The sequence below is a fragment of the Syngnathus typhle genome, linkage group LG2 (genome assembly GCF_033458585.1).
Source record: "Syngnathus typhle isolate RoL2023-S1 ecotype Sweden linkage group LG2, RoL_Styp_1.0, whole genome shotgun sequence".
Classification (NCBI taxonomy): domain Eukaryota; kingdom Metazoa; phylum Chordata; class Actinopteri; order Syngnathiformes; family Syngnathidae; genus Syngnathus; species Syngnathus typhle.
The window spans coordinates 11,556,365-11,573,595 of NC_083739.1; the positions used below are offsets into that span (position 1 = coordinate 11,556,365).

General features: G+C 41.6%; 1 protein-coding gene across 2 annotated transcripts in view; it reads right to left on the bottom strand.

Annotated features, from left to right (window-relative positions):
- The window catches only part of nid2a (nidogen 2a (osteonidogen)), a 34,897-nt gene that overhangs the window by 16,115 nt on the left and 1,551 nt on the right, over positions 1–17,231 (bottom strand). Inside the window, exons 2-15 of one of the 2 annotated variants that reach the window (XM_061298961.1) lie at positions 12,716–12,943; positions 11,447–11,632; positions 10,865–10,984; positions 6,506–6,607; positions 6,215–6,354; positions 4,989–5,124; positions 4,371–4,688; positions 4,190–4,298; positions 3,695–3,734; positions 3,506–3,615; positions 3,291–3,424; positions 3,060–3,171; positions 2,760–2,960; positions 2,458–2,688 (exon numbers count right to left, since the gene is read on the bottom strand). In XM_061298961.1, the coding sequence (XP_061154945.1) occupies positions 2,458–2,688; positions 2,760–2,960; positions 3,060–3,171; positions 3,291–3,424; positions 3,506–3,615; positions 3,695–3,734; positions 4,190–4,298; positions 4,371–4,688; positions 4,989–5,124; positions 6,215–6,354; positions 6,506–6,607; positions 10,865–10,984; positions 11,447–11,632; positions 12,716–12,922 (2,146 nt within the window). In that variant the 5' untranslated portion in view covers positions 12,923–12,943. Of the gene's footprint in view, positions 1–2,457; positions 2,689–2,759; positions 2,961–3,059; positions 3,172–3,290; positions 3,425–3,505; positions 3,616–3,694; positions 3,735–4,189; positions 4,299–4,370; positions 4,689–4,988; positions 5,125–6,214; positions 6,355–6,505; positions 6,608–10,864; positions 10,985–11,446; positions 11,633–12,715; positions 13,034–17,231 lie in introns of those variants that run through there. The other variant, XM_061298970.1, reaches the window with a different exon arrangement.

A 17,231-nucleotide genomic window follows, 5' to 3' on the forward strand; every position in this document is an offset into this window, starting at 1 on the left:
TTTCACAAAGGAGCTCAAAAAGAAGTACAATATTTTTTCTCATACACTACCCTAATGTTTCTCAAGTCTTACCACCTAAAACAACATCTCAGGCCTCCATCATGACCAGTGTTAAAATATTGTAGTATAGTAAACCCAAGTCACAGTGGAGTGAGTCAGAAATGGATGGTACAAACTACACAGAGAGAAAATCCCCTGCACACAGACAATGACGTTTACTCCAGATTGCTTCCATCTCCTGAGGCCAGAGCTTGATACGTGCTTCTAATCAGGACACGTCCCAAATGTGGACATGAGAGGGTTACGTGAATATGAGCAGATGGAAAAAGAGGGCTGTCTCATTAAAGATGCTGTAAAGAGAATTTAGAGATTTGTTTCAAATTACATTATACACGTCTGAAGATGATTGCTGACAAAGATGGAGACTGTTTTTCACCATTTGTGTTCTCTTGATTTTTTTAGGGTGTGGCAAAAATGGCGCCAAAGGAAGTTGCAGCGTGAGGCCCCCCTCTTCCACCACGATATATTCTAGCCACTGGAGATTTTATGATGATGTACGTATTTTCACAGCTGAAACCTGTAGTTATGTGTAGGTATAAGAAACATGCTGTTTTTTTGTTTTTTTTTAAACATTCAGCGGACACACCCGCAATGCTGGAGAGCGGAGACAAGGGCTTGATTTTTCATGATTTAAAGGCCTCATTTGATACACTTGGGATTGTTTTAATCAGTCACATTTGCTGGGATTGTTAGAAACGTTCTTCTCCGTGGTGTGTCAAATTCACAAGACGTTTATTTTCATTTTACACAGACTTTAAAGTCACTCAGAGGATGCGTACGGAATTGCGGTGCGCCACCAACTCGTATGACTTTTTAAGAAGAGCTTCCCTCTTCTTCTCAAAACTCAGTCACAGCAGGGGTCATGGTTGAGAAATACCAAAGCAACAATAACATGGCTGTGGTGCACCGCCTTGGAACAACAACTTTACTTGAAGAGAACAAGATTCTGAACTTTAACAAAGTCAGCAACTGTTTTTTTTGTCATTGGATTCATGCACCTGATAAAGCAAAAGTGAGATAGATTACCGAGAGTCCAGACTAAAGTTTGTATTTGAATTGCACTACCCTCTCATAGTTTTGTAGTGACCAGTCTGTTAGACTGACAAACAGCTCTGATTTTCCAAATCCATGAAGAAGAAAAAAAGCAAATGGATGTGCTGCAGCTGGTCCTGTCTGACTAAGGGAACCAGGTGGGTAAATCTTAAACTGCACACTGCTGGCCCAAGCCAAAGTTTCACTTTCCCCCTTTCGAAGTGCATCAGCTGCACTTGCTTGATAAATCCCTTCAAACACTGTATTTCCATCATGAACATTGTTTTGCAATTTATTCTCATTAACCGATATTATCAGTGATTCCACTGTGTATGCATGTGAGGAATTTCTCATTTGCGCTTTCATAATCTCCAGTGAGGGAATTTGGTACTGATACAGATTACAATTGTTTGGCCTTGGAGGAGGCCTATGGTCTATTGAGTGCCATTCAAATCAGTCCGGGGATTCTCATGACATCACAAGGAAGCTATTCTGCCCGGCAACCCACCCCCTTCCTTAAAATCTGTCATTGGATAGGGTATTATTTCCCAGAGTGTGAGACCCTTCCATGCATGCGTGCGTGTATGTACACACTCACACACACACATATATATGCACACACACACGCATATGCACGCACACACAGCACTTAACCCGTGTTTACAAAACCCCTGATCCCCCAAAGCTCTTCCAGCTGTGCTCTGGGTGTACAAGTGTGTTTGGGTGAGTGTGTGCATGCGCGCGTGAGAGTGGGTGTGTACTGTGTGTGTACGCACTTGCAAGCCTGTGCATGTGTCAGGACCTTTATAATCAATGTGACATCAAAATGTGACATCTCCATTGTTTGGTCTCTCTGTTCAGTCTCTTCGTTTTGTTTTGTTTTTAAATCAGATTGACTTATAGAAAGTTGTGTTGTTGGAAAAAGAACACGGGGTATTGGTGCAATATTTGATCAGCATTTGAATGACTTTCTGCTGCAGTTGATTAAGGCTTGGTGCGAGAATTGCTGATTCAACCGGCCAGACAAATACAAACACATTTGTGTTGGCCAAACGCTATGTTTACATGCAGTCAATAAGCCTTTCAAAAATCTTGGTTTTTCAAGTGCCATTGACGGGCATCTTCTATTGCCACTTGAGCTCAAGTCGGCATAACTTGAATACATTGACTTCTCTGCAGCGTTTTCACATTATTTGCAATTCCCATGTAAATGGAAGCAACTCTGTAATCTAACCCAAACCATCTACCAGTGATCCAAACAACGCCTTTCACCATTTCATGCATGGTTGAGGTTAAAAAAATAAGTCATTTGAATACAGTGAGACCTCTATGGGACAATTAGTGATTTTTGTGTCCACCACCAACCTCCAACTGGGCTGATCTTGTTGGTGATGGCGTATCTCAGAATCCGCTCCTCCTTGACGTACATGACAAACACTCTCTCCATGGTGATCTGCAGGGTCTCTACAGGCGAAGCCCGGTTGTCATGTCGACAATCACGGTAGGTGATGTTTTGTTTCAGCTGGAACGAAAAGGATTCGGATCCTCGGTCTGGTGAGACCACGGTAAATTCCCTCACGGAGCTGGATGTAGCAACTGGAACCAAACACAAAGGATGCTATTAACGCACAGTGGAGTTAGGCGTCTTCAGCGGCCATCGTGGTTACCTGATGGGTAGTAATGGTACGTCTCCTTAAAAGGCTCCATAGTCACTTCAGCAGCAGGAGGTAGGAAAGGCACACTGCCGCTAAGCGCGGTGTCGACAGTGAAGTGGTTGTTCTCGTCGAGGCCTCGTCCTGTCTGAGTGATTGACAGCCGCTGGTTGCCAGGGTAAAAGACGAGTTCGGCTTGACGAGTAAACTCAGCCCCTGGTAACAACAATAACTATTTTAGTTTGTCTACAACCACCTTTCTGTCTAGATCAAAACGGTAGTTGCGGAGAAAGTTCATAGTGAAAAGTTCTGTACCTGTAGTTTTGAATCCTGCTTGGCTATTGGGTAACTCCAGAGCAAACAGCCAACCAAACAGCTCACCGATCGGCGCAGCCGGCATCAAGGCCCAACCCACTGGCTCGGGGATCTAACCAAGCAAGGCCAGTAGAGAACCCAGAAGATGAAATGTGGAAAATGCAATTCATGGAATGAGTGATCTTTCATTTGTTTTCAAGTGGTTCCCAATTATTTGGAAAGTTCTGCTACCTCACTGACGGCTGTGTAAGCACGCCCATCTCCCACCACAATGTAAGCATGCAGATCAATGTTGTTCAGCTCCACGGGAGTCAAACCCACGGTTACCGTTCCACTCAGCTTGCCACTGACGCGCTGAGGGGCCGCTGAACACAAACAAACCGGATAAGTATATTTTGCTGAATTTAAAAATGATGAAAAGAACGCAGCGGGTGCTGACGACTAACCGTCCGGCAGGCAATGGCGGCCATTTCCATAAAAGCCGGGTCGGCAGTGACAGCAGAAACCCGTAGCGTAGTCAGAGCAAAACGCGTTCTGAGAACACTGTTGCTGGAACCTGCGACCAACACAAATCAATGACCCTCAATATTAACACACAGGGAATATCCCATCATAATATATGATTGATAACATACCTTGCACATGTTTCCTTATTCTCTGTAGTGTAGTGAATCACTGAGAAACAGACATTATGGTAAATATACAGCACGGTAGGAGGATGGGAAAATACTGCAGAAAAATCTCTCTCACTCTCTCTCACACACACACAGTACAGAACTTGGAGAGAAAACAGCCTCTGCATTGCTCCATACCATGACCATCATCTCACAGGCATGTAAAATGCTTCAATACAAGTATACAGCCTGTCATTGCCGATCTGTAAATACTGCTAAAAAAAAAAACTTGCCACGTTGTAACGTAACAAAGGACATACTTCATTAATGAACCCGAGTAAGTATACACACACGCATACATACACACGCACTAGGAGTTGCATAACAGGCATATTCTAGTGCAGCTGCTGAGGATGAGGTATCGTTTCCCTCCATTTCCTGTCAGCCATCCTCCTTTCATACATTTACGACTACGTACACACGCCATATATACGCATTTCTGTGAAGGTGTCTTACCTCCTGTGTCAAAGTCCACATCTTCCTCCACACTGACCACATGACCTCCAGGGGACAGGGGTGGCTCATTTCTGTGAGAGGGATACAAATCTCCGACATCCACAGGGATCTATAGGAGGAAAAATACGGTGGAGCCAAAATTGCAACAAAACTTTCCCAATATTGGTTATTCCAAGTTTACCTGCTCTTGGGACCGCTGAGCACCTCCATCTGGGATGACCTCTCGAGAAGGAGGCGGTGCATACTGCCGCCCAGCCACCTCTGAACCGTGCCTGGGTTCAGATGTCAAAGGTACATCTCCACCGCTATGCGACGCCTCAGATGCTGACAAAGGAAGGTCAGAGCTTTCCGGCTGGACAGATTCACCAGCGGCTACCGGTTGGAATTCCACATCTTCAACTGTCAGAGGGAAATCTCTGTCTTCCTCTTGATGACCGGGGTCGAAGTTGCTGTTGTCTGGGTACTCTTCAAAGTTGTTGTACTCGGGTGTAGTGGCGCTCTGGGAGGAACAACCACAAACCAATCATGCCTTGCAGAGGCATACGATTTTTTTTTTTAAGCGAAACGGTTCGCTGGGATTGCGATTTGATTTCATATCGGACTGCACATGAAAATCTGTTCTCAATTGCCTAATCTGGATAAATAAATAAAACCAAATCTGTGACATTTGTTTGACAGCGTTCAGAGGAGAAACAACTGAGTTGTCATGGTTTTCGAAGCCTTGTTATACATTGTATACATTGAGTTGGCCATTTTCCTCAGTCATTGAAATTTGACAGACGAGAGAGAGAGAAATTACCTGAGGTTGATTGTGTTCTCTTGAGAGAGGCGTAGCAAGAATATCACCAATAGATGCAGCCGGGACAATGTTGTCAAAAGAATAGCGGTTCCCAGTGTGGAAAAGCCAAACACCTGGAATTCCAGTGTTGCCAACCCTTGAATGGAGTGGGAAGAAAACAGTGATTAGAGCGATACATTGAATATTTTCCTTGAACTACCATTTAAGTACACCATTGGGATGGGTACACAGTGTCAACTACAGTTTCATTAGACCCTTAAGAGCACACTTAGTTCTCGACAATAATAGTCAATTGTATGTGCCATTAGAAAACAAATCAAGTGGAGAGATGACTCAAAGCGTGGTTGTCAGCAAGTGCAGTCCACGCAATTTTACAAGTCCCAATCCAACATGATTTTATGGTTGAATAAAAACAATAGCCTTACACACTTAACATTCTAGTGCCGCAATATGGACTGAAAGATCGGGACATCTGGAAGTGAACAAAAAAGAATGACCGCCATTCTGGGGGATTTTTTTGGGTCCATTCATCAAGAAGAACATTTGTGAGGTCAGAGGTGTACTGATGTTGGCTCACAATCTCGATTTAAGTTCATCGCAAAGATGGTTCGTGGAATTGAGGTCAAGGCTCAGGTTAGGGTCGTCCACACTAAACTCATCAAAGCATACCTTAATGACTCATATCACTTTTGAAAGAAAAACTTGGCAGCCTAAAAAGTGGGAGTGTCGAAGCCTTTGTCCATTAGGACTAATAACTATAACTAACCCTAACCATAACTACTACTAATAAAGAATTTGTTTTTTTGGCAGTGGCAGTGGTGGTGGTGAGTTTTTCAAAATAAGAGCCTTTGCGGGTGAGCTTTTGCTTTACTTTGACCTCCTAGCAAAAAAGTGCTTTGCAGTGGCAATAAACTGAACTCAATTCGCTTCACAAAAAGCTTGCCGTAGTGAACAGAACTTGAAAAAAGAGGCTTCAAATTGTTTTGCGCAATTTCTAGCTGAAATTTCTTTCAATCTAAACACTTTAAAGGGTCGATGTTTAAACACAAACGGTGGAGCAACATAAAGTTAGGAAATTTATTTAAAACTATTTGATGGATTGACACTGAAGAATTTCAAAGTGCTCCTTCCAGTTTGTTGTAGGTTTGTTCTGTCCTAGTTCTACTCCAGACACGTGTATAGCAAGAAAAGCATAAAGAAAATGGAATGAGGCAGTTTATACTAACTGGTCGAGATGTTTGATACTTTGCACATTGCTGGTCACACTGTAGTAAGGGCCGTCAGTTCGGGAAAAAATGAGATATGTGATTTCTCCTCGGCTGAATCCGACTCGAGCGGCCAGCTCTATCTCCACATTATATGACTCCTGGGAAAAGAAGCAAACAATGCAAAAGTTGTCTGGACAGTCAAGGTCATATTTTTACTGGTGTGTGGGGGATGCTAAGCTATGATGCTAAGCATCTGCAGGAGGGAGTGTTCACCAAAAACAAGCACCTCCTTGTTTCTGCACAGTTTACCTTGGGTCTCGTCCCAAAGAAGTTCAGGCCACCCTCGGGGTAGAGGAAGAGAACGTACGAGTCGGTTTCGTCGTAACCAATCACTGCCTGGAAGGTGTTGACCTGTAGGAGGGAGGAAGTTTGCTCTTCAATAAAAACTACAGTTTGATTTCAATTACTTTCAAGCACGTATATAAGAACGTAAATGTTATTAACATAACACTTCTCACAGAATGGCCAACAAAAAAATTGCATTGTGCACCTGCGCTTAGTATATCTTATATATTACTTGAAAAGCACTGTTTGAAATAAACAACTATTGTCAGCACAGACAAAAGGCGTCTATATTTTGAAGGAGGACTATCAGTGACTCCATGTGCACATCTGCACACACACACACATGAACACACAAGCAGACACACACACACGCACATTCCCAAGCGAATGAAGAGCACAGCTGTCTTCCTGTGTGTGCACACATCTTTCATGATCATGTTAAAGATGTGTGAGCAGGACTCAGACGTCTCTTCACCTATAGAACATGTTTCTTGCTCCTAATTGCTTAGCACAACATCTTTAAACCATCTTGCTTGCCGCCTCTGGGCTTGCTTTAATTAGTGAGTCTGGTCCGGGCGGTTGCGTAGTGTCTATATGAAATCTGCTTTTGCTTTGTCGGAAATACAGTGACATTCATGTTGTAATGTCGACGGCGGAACTACACTAGATATTAAAAATATCTAAACATCCCTGTAAATACCTTTCAAATTTATATTGAGTGCCCGTCAGTACACACCTGCCACCATTCAAAGTCACCCCAAATGAATTTCAAATGTTCAAGTAGACTTTCCTGATATTGTTTTCTTTTTGTGTTCAGACTTTTTTTATGTGTTTTTTATGAATGGTGGTGTCGTTCAATCTTTACTGACCACACCACAAACTTCCAAACCCAGTCCAAGCCAATTTGCGCTGGGGTTAGTGTGTCTCTTTGTGTGAGTGTTTGGCATTCAAGGTAAAGACAACTAGTAATTGCACCCCCACTAAAAAAAACAAAGGCTTTCTTTTCTCACCTTTCAATTACAAGCATGACAGTGGATGTGTGGGTGTATACACACATCACACACAGACACACACAAGCATATGCACACACACTTATGTCTATGTGACCGCCTGCAAATGTTTAGTTGGCTATTTATTGATGACAGCGACTTAGTATTTCTTTTTACGGCTTCACATATAGACAGCAAAGTCACGCTGACCTGAAAAAACAACACAAACACGTATAATGCAAATGAGAGCAGCAGTGGTGGAAAGTGTCGTTACTTCTCCTGTAAGTGGATCACTTCAGTCACTTGTGTTTTAGTTCATGATATTAAAACCAAGTATTTGTAGCAGTCGCCGTGTTGTGGACTGTATCAAACTTTTTTTTTTTATAGGCGACAGGGGACTAAAAAAAGTACAGTAAGCCCATGAGGCAGACGTTTTGAAAAGATGGATCATCAATATTGAAAACTTACATTCAGACTTGTTTTTTAAATGTTTTTTTTTTTTTAGGGCTCAATATCAAACAAACATACACGCCAAAATAACATTTGCCATCTGTCTTCAGTTAAAAGAGTACTAAAACCTTTAGTAGTAAGCAAGTTACCCAACTGCTTTCCGATGACCGAACATTGACCTATGGACACTCACTTGAGACCAACAACTCAACCATTGCTTCTACTACATGTACATGCACTGTACCTTGTTAGGACACGTAAATTTGAAGTAACATTGTTACTTTAGTTTTAGATCTCACTGTCATCAAGATCATCCAAAAAAAAGTTGTTGGTCAAGCGCCCACGCATTCTTTTAAGAAATTAAATGCAGGAAGTTGATGGACACTACCGTTCAAAAGTTTGGGGTCACCTAGACAATTTAGTGTTCTCCATGAAAACTGGGCAAATTATCATCAGTCATTATGATTATTATTCCCTCATCACCCGGCAATCATTGTGTGAGAAAGGAGTTGCATATGTTCAGTTAGCTTTGAGCCAGGAAGAACACCCGTGTCGATCAAGGGGGCCCTGAGAAACAACAAATAGAACTAGGAGGGTTAGTAGTTCCTATTGTTTTACACAGGGGGGGGAAAATGAAAGGATTAATAAACATCAAGAAGAGGCAAAAGTACATCTTAGTTGACATCTGATAAATAATAAAGGGGACAGAGCTTAAAAAACAATGGGAAAATAATCAAATTGAATTACAGCTCTGGAAATAATTAAGACCAAAACTCAAAGGATCTCTTTTGGCATTTGACCCAAAATGACATTTTCTGCAAATGAATGACAATATTTGTATTTAGAATTTGGGGGCTTGTCAGTAGTTTGTAGAATTAGAAAATAAAAATGTCATTAGACTCCAACATAGATTTACCATACAGAACTGCTCTGAGAAGTTCAGCTTGTTTCATGACCACATTCATAACTCAAAACAGCCATCATTACCCATTGAAATGAATGGAAATGCTAAAAATCTGAAAAAATCTGACAAGATTCTGCATGTTGTGAAGTGAGTTGAGTTGAGCTTACTGTCGCCATATCGCACTCGTGTCTCAAGTTTGTGTTCACAAGTCAAAAGCAAAACAATTGTACTATATCTTGTATGTCGGATCACTCGTATTTTAGGGCACCACCGAAAATGGCAAAATCAGTGAAACTAAGAATTTACCAACATTCTGAGCTGTGTGTGTTTGTCGTGTTAGTGATAATACTGATAACAATGATCATTTTGGTCAATATGTTATGAAATCTTCACAGTGTCATCTCTACGGCAAACAATAGATCCCCTTCCCCCGAAGAACCATCACCTCCAACACACATCCTGACTCTGTGTGGCACGCAGGACTCCACATAATCAACCCCCCCGACTCTTCCCGACTCCCCACTGAACTCCACCCAGCACCTCCGGCTAATCTCTTCAAAGCAAGATGCTATCAGTCTACAGACCCCCAGATCGCCATGATGGGCCAGGCTGTTTAAGCCCCTAACTTCCTTTTCATTCGTTCAACAATTCAAATATATTCACTGGTTCACATTTGGAATGTCACAAAGTCCTAATCAACTGAAGGCAACAGCCAGGGTTGTGCATTGCATTTAATATTTGCACCTTTGGCTTTTGTTCCGCCGGGTTGGGGGAGGAGGAATGCTGAGGATTGAGATAAAACAGCCCGAGAAACACAAGCAAAGACAAACACAGATGAGAAGGCCAGACACGGGGAGGTCTCCTGTGGTTTGCCTCCACCACTCCCTTCATCATCCATCTATTCATCCTATATGCCCAAAACATAAAGATAGCACAGCAACTTTAGTAGATGTGCTTTTATTGAGCTTCTGCAGAACCGGAACATTTCAAAACCACTCACACCTTTCGTACTGAAGTAGAACAAACATATGTGTTAAATAAACAGATAGAATAGAACTAGCCATTCATCTTATCATTTAACTGATGCACCAAAATCAGAACAGATGCATGTCAACTCAAGTTGCTGGGACAGCTACTTTGAGAAAGTGTGTTTAGTCTGTAGGTGGGGTATATTGCTCCTCACTTTGTGATGTCACAAAGTGCGGTGACGAACTAGCAGTTTCAATGGCTAAAAACTCCCCAAAGTTATTCACCATGATAGAGCTCCTTTAATAAAACTCCTGACTCTGACCTCAAGCACTGATATATTCTACATGTACAGTAAGTGGTAGCAGTAACATCGCTCAAAGGTTGTGTTTATTCAATTTGGTGGTGCTGGCAGTGGTGGGTGGGGGGTACATTTTGAATTCCACTAGATCTTGTTGTTTCTTCAAGTGGATGGCGGCTCTGCCTTGTGGCCTTCCAAAATATTAGTTTAATGTACTGCAGGTTGTCTTAACATGCAAAAATGTGGAATATGACTCCATGAAATAGTAAAGTGCAGATGCATAGCTGGCAGAGGTGACCAATCTTAATTTAGATCATCTTACATACATTCCTCCTACATGGGAATTCAAACATTTCTTCCTCGATGAATTAGTAAAATAAGCCCTGGGGTAGCTATTCCCAGATTTTACAATTAGTTTAGTTATTAACTGATATCGGGAAGACAAACAAAAAAAAGGAAGCGGCCACTAGCAGAGCTTGGGAGTGGGATAGTTTGTCTACCTGCATAGAAATTGTAAGAGAAGGGAGGAGAGGACAATTTGATGACCCTTCAAAGATGATCTCTGACCTCTCGAAAAGGTTAAGAGGTAGATGAGAAGATAGAGGACAAATGGACCTCACACTCCTACCCCTGAGGACGAATACATGAAACCTCCAGGAATTCGGGCTAATTCTGTTTTACTCCTGTGGTCAAGTCCTCCATATCCATCTTACCTTGTTCGAGGCCCCCCCACTGGTCCGAGTGGGCTCCTCGTAGGCGCCCACATTCTCCCATGTTGCCACCACAGCATGGGTGGGGGTGAATTTGGCATCTGGGAAGCCTTGGTGAACTTCCTGGGTTGGCGGGTGAACAAATGAGCGCATGGAGGAAGAGAAAAGTAGAATACAGTTGGCAAGTATTTTACTTACTCAGCATGAACAAGTCCAAAACAAGACCAGGACACAATCCAAATCCTTTTTGGACAGGGAAAGGAATTGCGGGCTGAACACAACTTTACAATATTAAACATATGCACAACCGGAAAAAACTTTTTTGTTTGACAGTTTGTGGTGTGAAACTGTGGAAAAGTAAGCGTGAGGATTTAAAGCAATGTTAAAATGGGAAACAGTTGAAAAGAATGAGAATATGTGCCGCACGCAGTGTATGGCCTTTTTTTTGTGTCATGCTTGTTCGAAATAAAAAGTTTAATCAGTCAGTCGAAAAATGTCTTGGCGGCTTACTACAACTGGATGTTGAAGAGCAATTTGCCTTTGAGGTGATAACAACCTTTAGCTTTTTTCCTTGAGTCAACACACCTGGGCCACTCTGTTGAGCACACTGGGCGTCTCAGTCACCCTGTAGTAAATCTGTCCTCTTCCACCACTGGTGTCCATGTCAGCCAGAAACGGCGCCAGCACCGGGAAATCTATTGGAAACCCGTCGTCCACGTACTGCTTCTCCATCGGCAAGTCCTGAGCTGATATGATCCCGTTGGTGGCCACCTGGACAATGTCACAATGAAATAATTGTTCCAATGTTATTTTTGAACAGTGTAAACATGAGGTTTTTTTTTTTTTGCACCACAAACATTGTTGAGAATTTGAGTTTTCTGTGCTGCTTACATGTACAGTGGGTATATAAAGTCTACACACCCCTGTTCAAATGCCAGGTTGCTGTGATGTAAAAAAAGGGTACCAGTATTTGAAAACCTTTTCAATCACTAATGCAATTTATAATTTGTACAACTTAATTGAAGAAAGACAAATCCAAAATATTTGAACTTTATTTGAGGCTTATCAGAGGCACTTTAAATGGTGACAGGTGATTTCCGACTTTCATTTAACATGACTTTAAGCGTAATTGGTTAATTGTGAAGACAGTCACATCCCCGGTTAGAAGAGGGCGTGCACACTTACTTGTGTAACCAAGTTTATTATTTCCTTTTACAATAATTGCAAAACATTTATTGAGTTATGCAGGTTATACATAGGTCACTAATGGTGGAAAAAAATAGCTTGGTCCATTTCTTTTTTTGTGTGTAGACTTTTTATAGCCAGTAAGTGATGGAAGGAGTGTGGTATATTTACCCAAGTACTATATCTTAATTTATAGTTTACTAACCGGTTTTGGTTGAATTTCCAAATTGTCCGCTGCATTTGTAGTCTTGGTTTACTTTAATTATTAGGAGGAACCCAATATTTAATCCACTAAACAAGTTTTACAGTCTCATGTGGTCCAATGGTGATTCCTTTTCGCCTATCTGGTGTTACATATGTTTTACTGAGACCACCATGGGATTATATCGCTCACAAACCCTACTCCTGTCATTAAAGAAAACAGAAAAGAACATAAACCTAACAAGAATAATTTGTGATGTGTTCACAATGATTCTGCTCCTTTTACTTGTCACTAAATGGAAACGCTCAAGTCCAGGCCTCGTTCAACCGCTGCATGTACATGTTAAATAAAGAAAATAATTACATGCTATTCGAGAAAACAGACATGTTCACTTTTCCAAGTGAGAACATTTGGATCCATGTGGCAAAAATGGTGTGCCAAAAGTAAAGGCATGCACATGTACTTACATAAAGCTGATAGAAGGGGGTATCGTAGAAGTACAAGGGTTTAGGCAGAGATAAGACTTTGGAGGTTTCATCGTCTCCTTCTTCCAAAAGTGAATCTCCACTTGACATGCCATAGGGAAACATTTGGGACCTCTGGATCCCTGCAACCACACACAGGCTGCAGCACAGGCCCAGAAGGTAGACCGGCACCATTTGCCCTCTCTCCATTGTAGAGGGCCAAAGAAGAAGCTGCAACAAGGAGACAGCTGCACTCACGGGGAGGAAAAGAAAGAGGAAGAACTCCTCAACTCCACTCAGCAGAGGCGCTAATACTCTGGGAGAGAGAGGGAGGAGTTAAAGGGATGCTCGGGGGGGCCATGGGGGGTGGCGACAGCGGCGGAGGCAACATCTGTCTCGAATTAAGACAAAACAAATAGAGCATTTTTAATCCAGATGTAACTTTATCTGTTTCACAACAACTAAAACCATGAATGACTTTCACACACTTGGACCCCATCACCACCGCGATACAAATCACACATTTCGCCATATTTATATTCCTCAGGGAGTGCTTGTACGCTCTTCACACGAATATACCCCCCACGTTATAAATTTAATATATATTTACTCAGAGTGTATACAAGAAAACTCCCCTCCCCACTGTGAGGGTTACATTCCAGACCACCCCCATAATAAATGAAATCCACAATATAGAACTACCCCATTTAAATGACCTGCATCCAAGCATGTTTTATAACATTTCCAGCATAGGTGTCAAACTCAAGGCCATGGGTCCAGATACGACCTGCCAAATTCATTGGTCAATACTGAAATTATAAATTGTCTTCACATTTAAAAAATAGAGATATTGCTAGTCATTTTTATTACCATTCATCTTTTTTAAATATTTGAAAATGTTTTACTAGATGCTGATTTAAAAACTAGTTATGCATCAGTTTGTTGTGTAACCTATACTGTATATAATATGGGTTGACAGTCATGATGGCCCTCCGAAAGAAAACTATGACGACGATTCTGCCTGCGAAAAATATGACTTTGACACACAACATTTTATTTTTAACATAGTATTACATTTTCAGTATAGTGGTGCTTTAAGATACAGGTTTAATTTGTTCCATGTTCAGACTCGTAGCAAAAAATACTCAAATCATCTAACCCCATTGAAGTGTATGGAAATGCCATTAATCCGTTCCAGTGATGCAGGCAAATGAGGAAGAGTTTCACTAGCTCAGTGATATGTGATAGCGTTTGTTGTTTATCTCAGAGGATAAAGAATATCATCGCTGTCGGGCAGAAAACTTCATAACGACAACTTGACAACTAAGTTTCATTTGGCAACAAACAGATACATTAGGGCGGACCTCAGTACCAGGCCTCGCACTCAGCAGGCCTACAGTTATGGGTGGCGTGATGGGTTTGTCCTTTGTGATGTCATGCTCTCTTTCTATCTTTGATGAATTTCTCCAGCCACGTTGGCAGACAGTCATGGAATAAAGACATCTTCCTGCCTTCTGCCACAACAGGTTCATAAAAAAGGTAAAGTGCAGTTTTTAAAAAGTAAAAGAAATTATATGCATTGATATATGTAAAGACATAAAAACATGGACTATCAATAGTTCATATAAATGAATAAATGAATAGCATCGGCACAGTGGCCTCACAGTTCAGAAGGTGCGGGTTCGATTCCACCTCGGGACCTCCCCGTGTGGAGTTTGCATGTTCTCCCCTTGTCTGAGTGGGTTTTCTCCGAGCACTACGGTTTCCTCCAACAAATATGCCTGGTAGGCCGATTGAGCACTCCATATTGCCCGTAAGTGTGAGTGTGGATGGTTGTTCGTCTCTGTGTGCCCTGCAACTAGTTGGCAACAAGTTAAGGGTGTCCCCCGCCTACTGCCCGATGACTGCTGGGATAGGCCCCAGCACGCCCACGACCCCCGTGGGGGTAAGCGGCGCAGAAAATGGATGGATGAATAGATAGCAGCAGGTTGTGCAATGGTTCGTGGGTTCCCAGGCTTTGTTCAATTTTTATCATACCTTTTATATTACCATTACACACTTGGATACTACCTAAATCATGTAATATGCTAAAAAAATGACATTGATTACAAAACAAAACCCGGCGGCAGCCAGAACTTCAAAGTCCGCTAACGCCCACGGCGAAATGCCTTTCAAGCACCCACCGTGCAAAGCTCCTTTGAAAACATCACAAAAGTAAACGAATGTTCCCCATAAACGCCTTCTTTAAGGTCTTAAAGTCATGAGTGATGTAATACATAAAACAATGAAGTGACCAACCCTGTGTGTTAAGTGGATTGTTTAAATAAAAATAAAAAAAGACTTCAGATAGTAGAGGCAACTCAGGTCCGGCGGAAGCTGCACTCTCCACCGTTCCTCGTTCCATGCGCTCCCTCGCACACGGGGGTCTGGCAAAGGTGTGCCCTCAGAGGGCGACCTGGCCGGAGCTCAACTAAATTGAATTCACGAGCGGCAGTGTTTGGCAGTGATTATTTGTTTTCAAGCCATTTTCACCACTTTCGATTGGCTAGAATTGCAAGAAAAATACAGACGAGGCAGAGACTGGCCATTAGTAGCAATTTGTGACAAAAAATGAATTTGACCATATTTAGACATGAGATTTCCACTAGATGTCGGCAATATATTCCTGTGGGTCTTGGTATATTGTCTGTCTATGTGTGCTGCCGCACCATTTGTGTTCAAATAGTCACCACTATGTCTTAAAAGTTGTCGTTAAACTCAACACTTAGATGACCATTTGTGGCACTGTTGGTATTAAACTAGTGAACCCTAAAACCAAGTTTATTTTGGGCAGAAAACCTGAAAACTTAAGACTGTAATTAAGTGAGAGGTTCTCAAATGTTGCAAACCGGCATTCTTTCCATATTGCAGTCTTAAGTTATGACTCTTATAAATGTTACAAACAATAACCAACATTTATTGTTTAAAAATAGCTTCTGAAAAGACACATTACAACCTTAAATTCTGTTTCAATCAGAATCAGAATCAGACTGAAGCTCGGAGATTTTAGGCTGGTCCAAAACACAACTCATCTGCCACAAATCATTCTCATAACACCTCGATGATTTAAGATAACATCTAATAATGCTTTCTTTCGCTTCTTCCACAAAAACAAATCCAGGAATGAACCCAAGAATCTTGCATTATCCCAAAACCGTGAGTAATCTTTAATGAGAACATTGTTCATGTGACGACTGCAATTCTGACAGTCTTGGCCTTGGGTGCCATCTTGCGTCTGTAGACGTACATTACATATTGTTATGTATCGTGTGTGCGGCGCAGTTTTCAAAAAGTATACAATATTAGCTAATAGCTATTATTATAAGACACTGTGATAATACTGTTTGAACATCAAAACTGGGCTGGAATATCAAACTTTTTTTTTTTCCTAAATAATGTTTCAATTCAAATATATGCCACATACATTTTATATCTATGTAAATAAAGGCTTTTAAAATAATCTGTTCTTGTCAAATAAATGCAGATGTTTTCAATTTAAACGTTAAATCTTCAATTAAAATGTCATTTGGTAGTGATTCTTCCACATACCACTAGAGGAGGCCCACATAGCACTAGTGCAAGCATGTGCAGCTTCGATCCTCAAGGGCGACTGCCCTCCCTGTTTTCCAAGTCCTCTTCCATCACACCCAATACGAATGATCAGCCCATAACATTTAAAGAAGCCGGGTAACAAACCTAATATTTTAAATCAGTGTTCATGTTAATTAGGAACATGTTAATTAGGATACGATATTATGCCATGGTGTACTTATCTTCATTTTATAGACAATTGTTACTATTTATAGTCACTGAGGAGAGTTGGGCGCCGTGAAATATTTCCTTCTTCCTGGAAGGGAGGATAACAAAAAATATCTGTGAAAACTGCTTTAGTGAAATGCAAATGTTCTACCCTGTAATCAATGATCAAGACTGCGATAAATATATGATGCTTCCGACCTCAGCTTGCACTTGCGGAATTGGATACCCACAAAAAAATCCAATAAACTCATCAATAATTCAGATGGAGGCCATTAGTGCACACAGCACAGAATGCGCAGAAATGATATTTTCCTGTCACCTTTGAGACACCGCTTGCAGTCATTTCTGGGAAAATCACTGCCACCATAAGCCTTTACCAAAAATTCACACAATCACACAAGCTTGTGTATGTGTGCGTGTGTGTGTGTGTGCACTTGTCAGCTCTTTAAGCACCTGCCGCGAAGCTTTCACCACAACAAAAAGCTGTTTACACGCAGGGGATTCACAGATTTAAGCCTTAATCAATAAGTGGATTGCACACACAAAGAGCAAAGGGCACCGGATTCTTGTCTTACATTTACTTGGATCAGTGCAGACCCAAGCATGGATCAGAGGAAAATGGCAGCCCATGTGCATGACAGGAATAATAGAGATGTTTAATACCACTCTTTTTGTCAGCCCGATACCAGCACAAGTAGTCACCAATACTGATAGCAAGAAC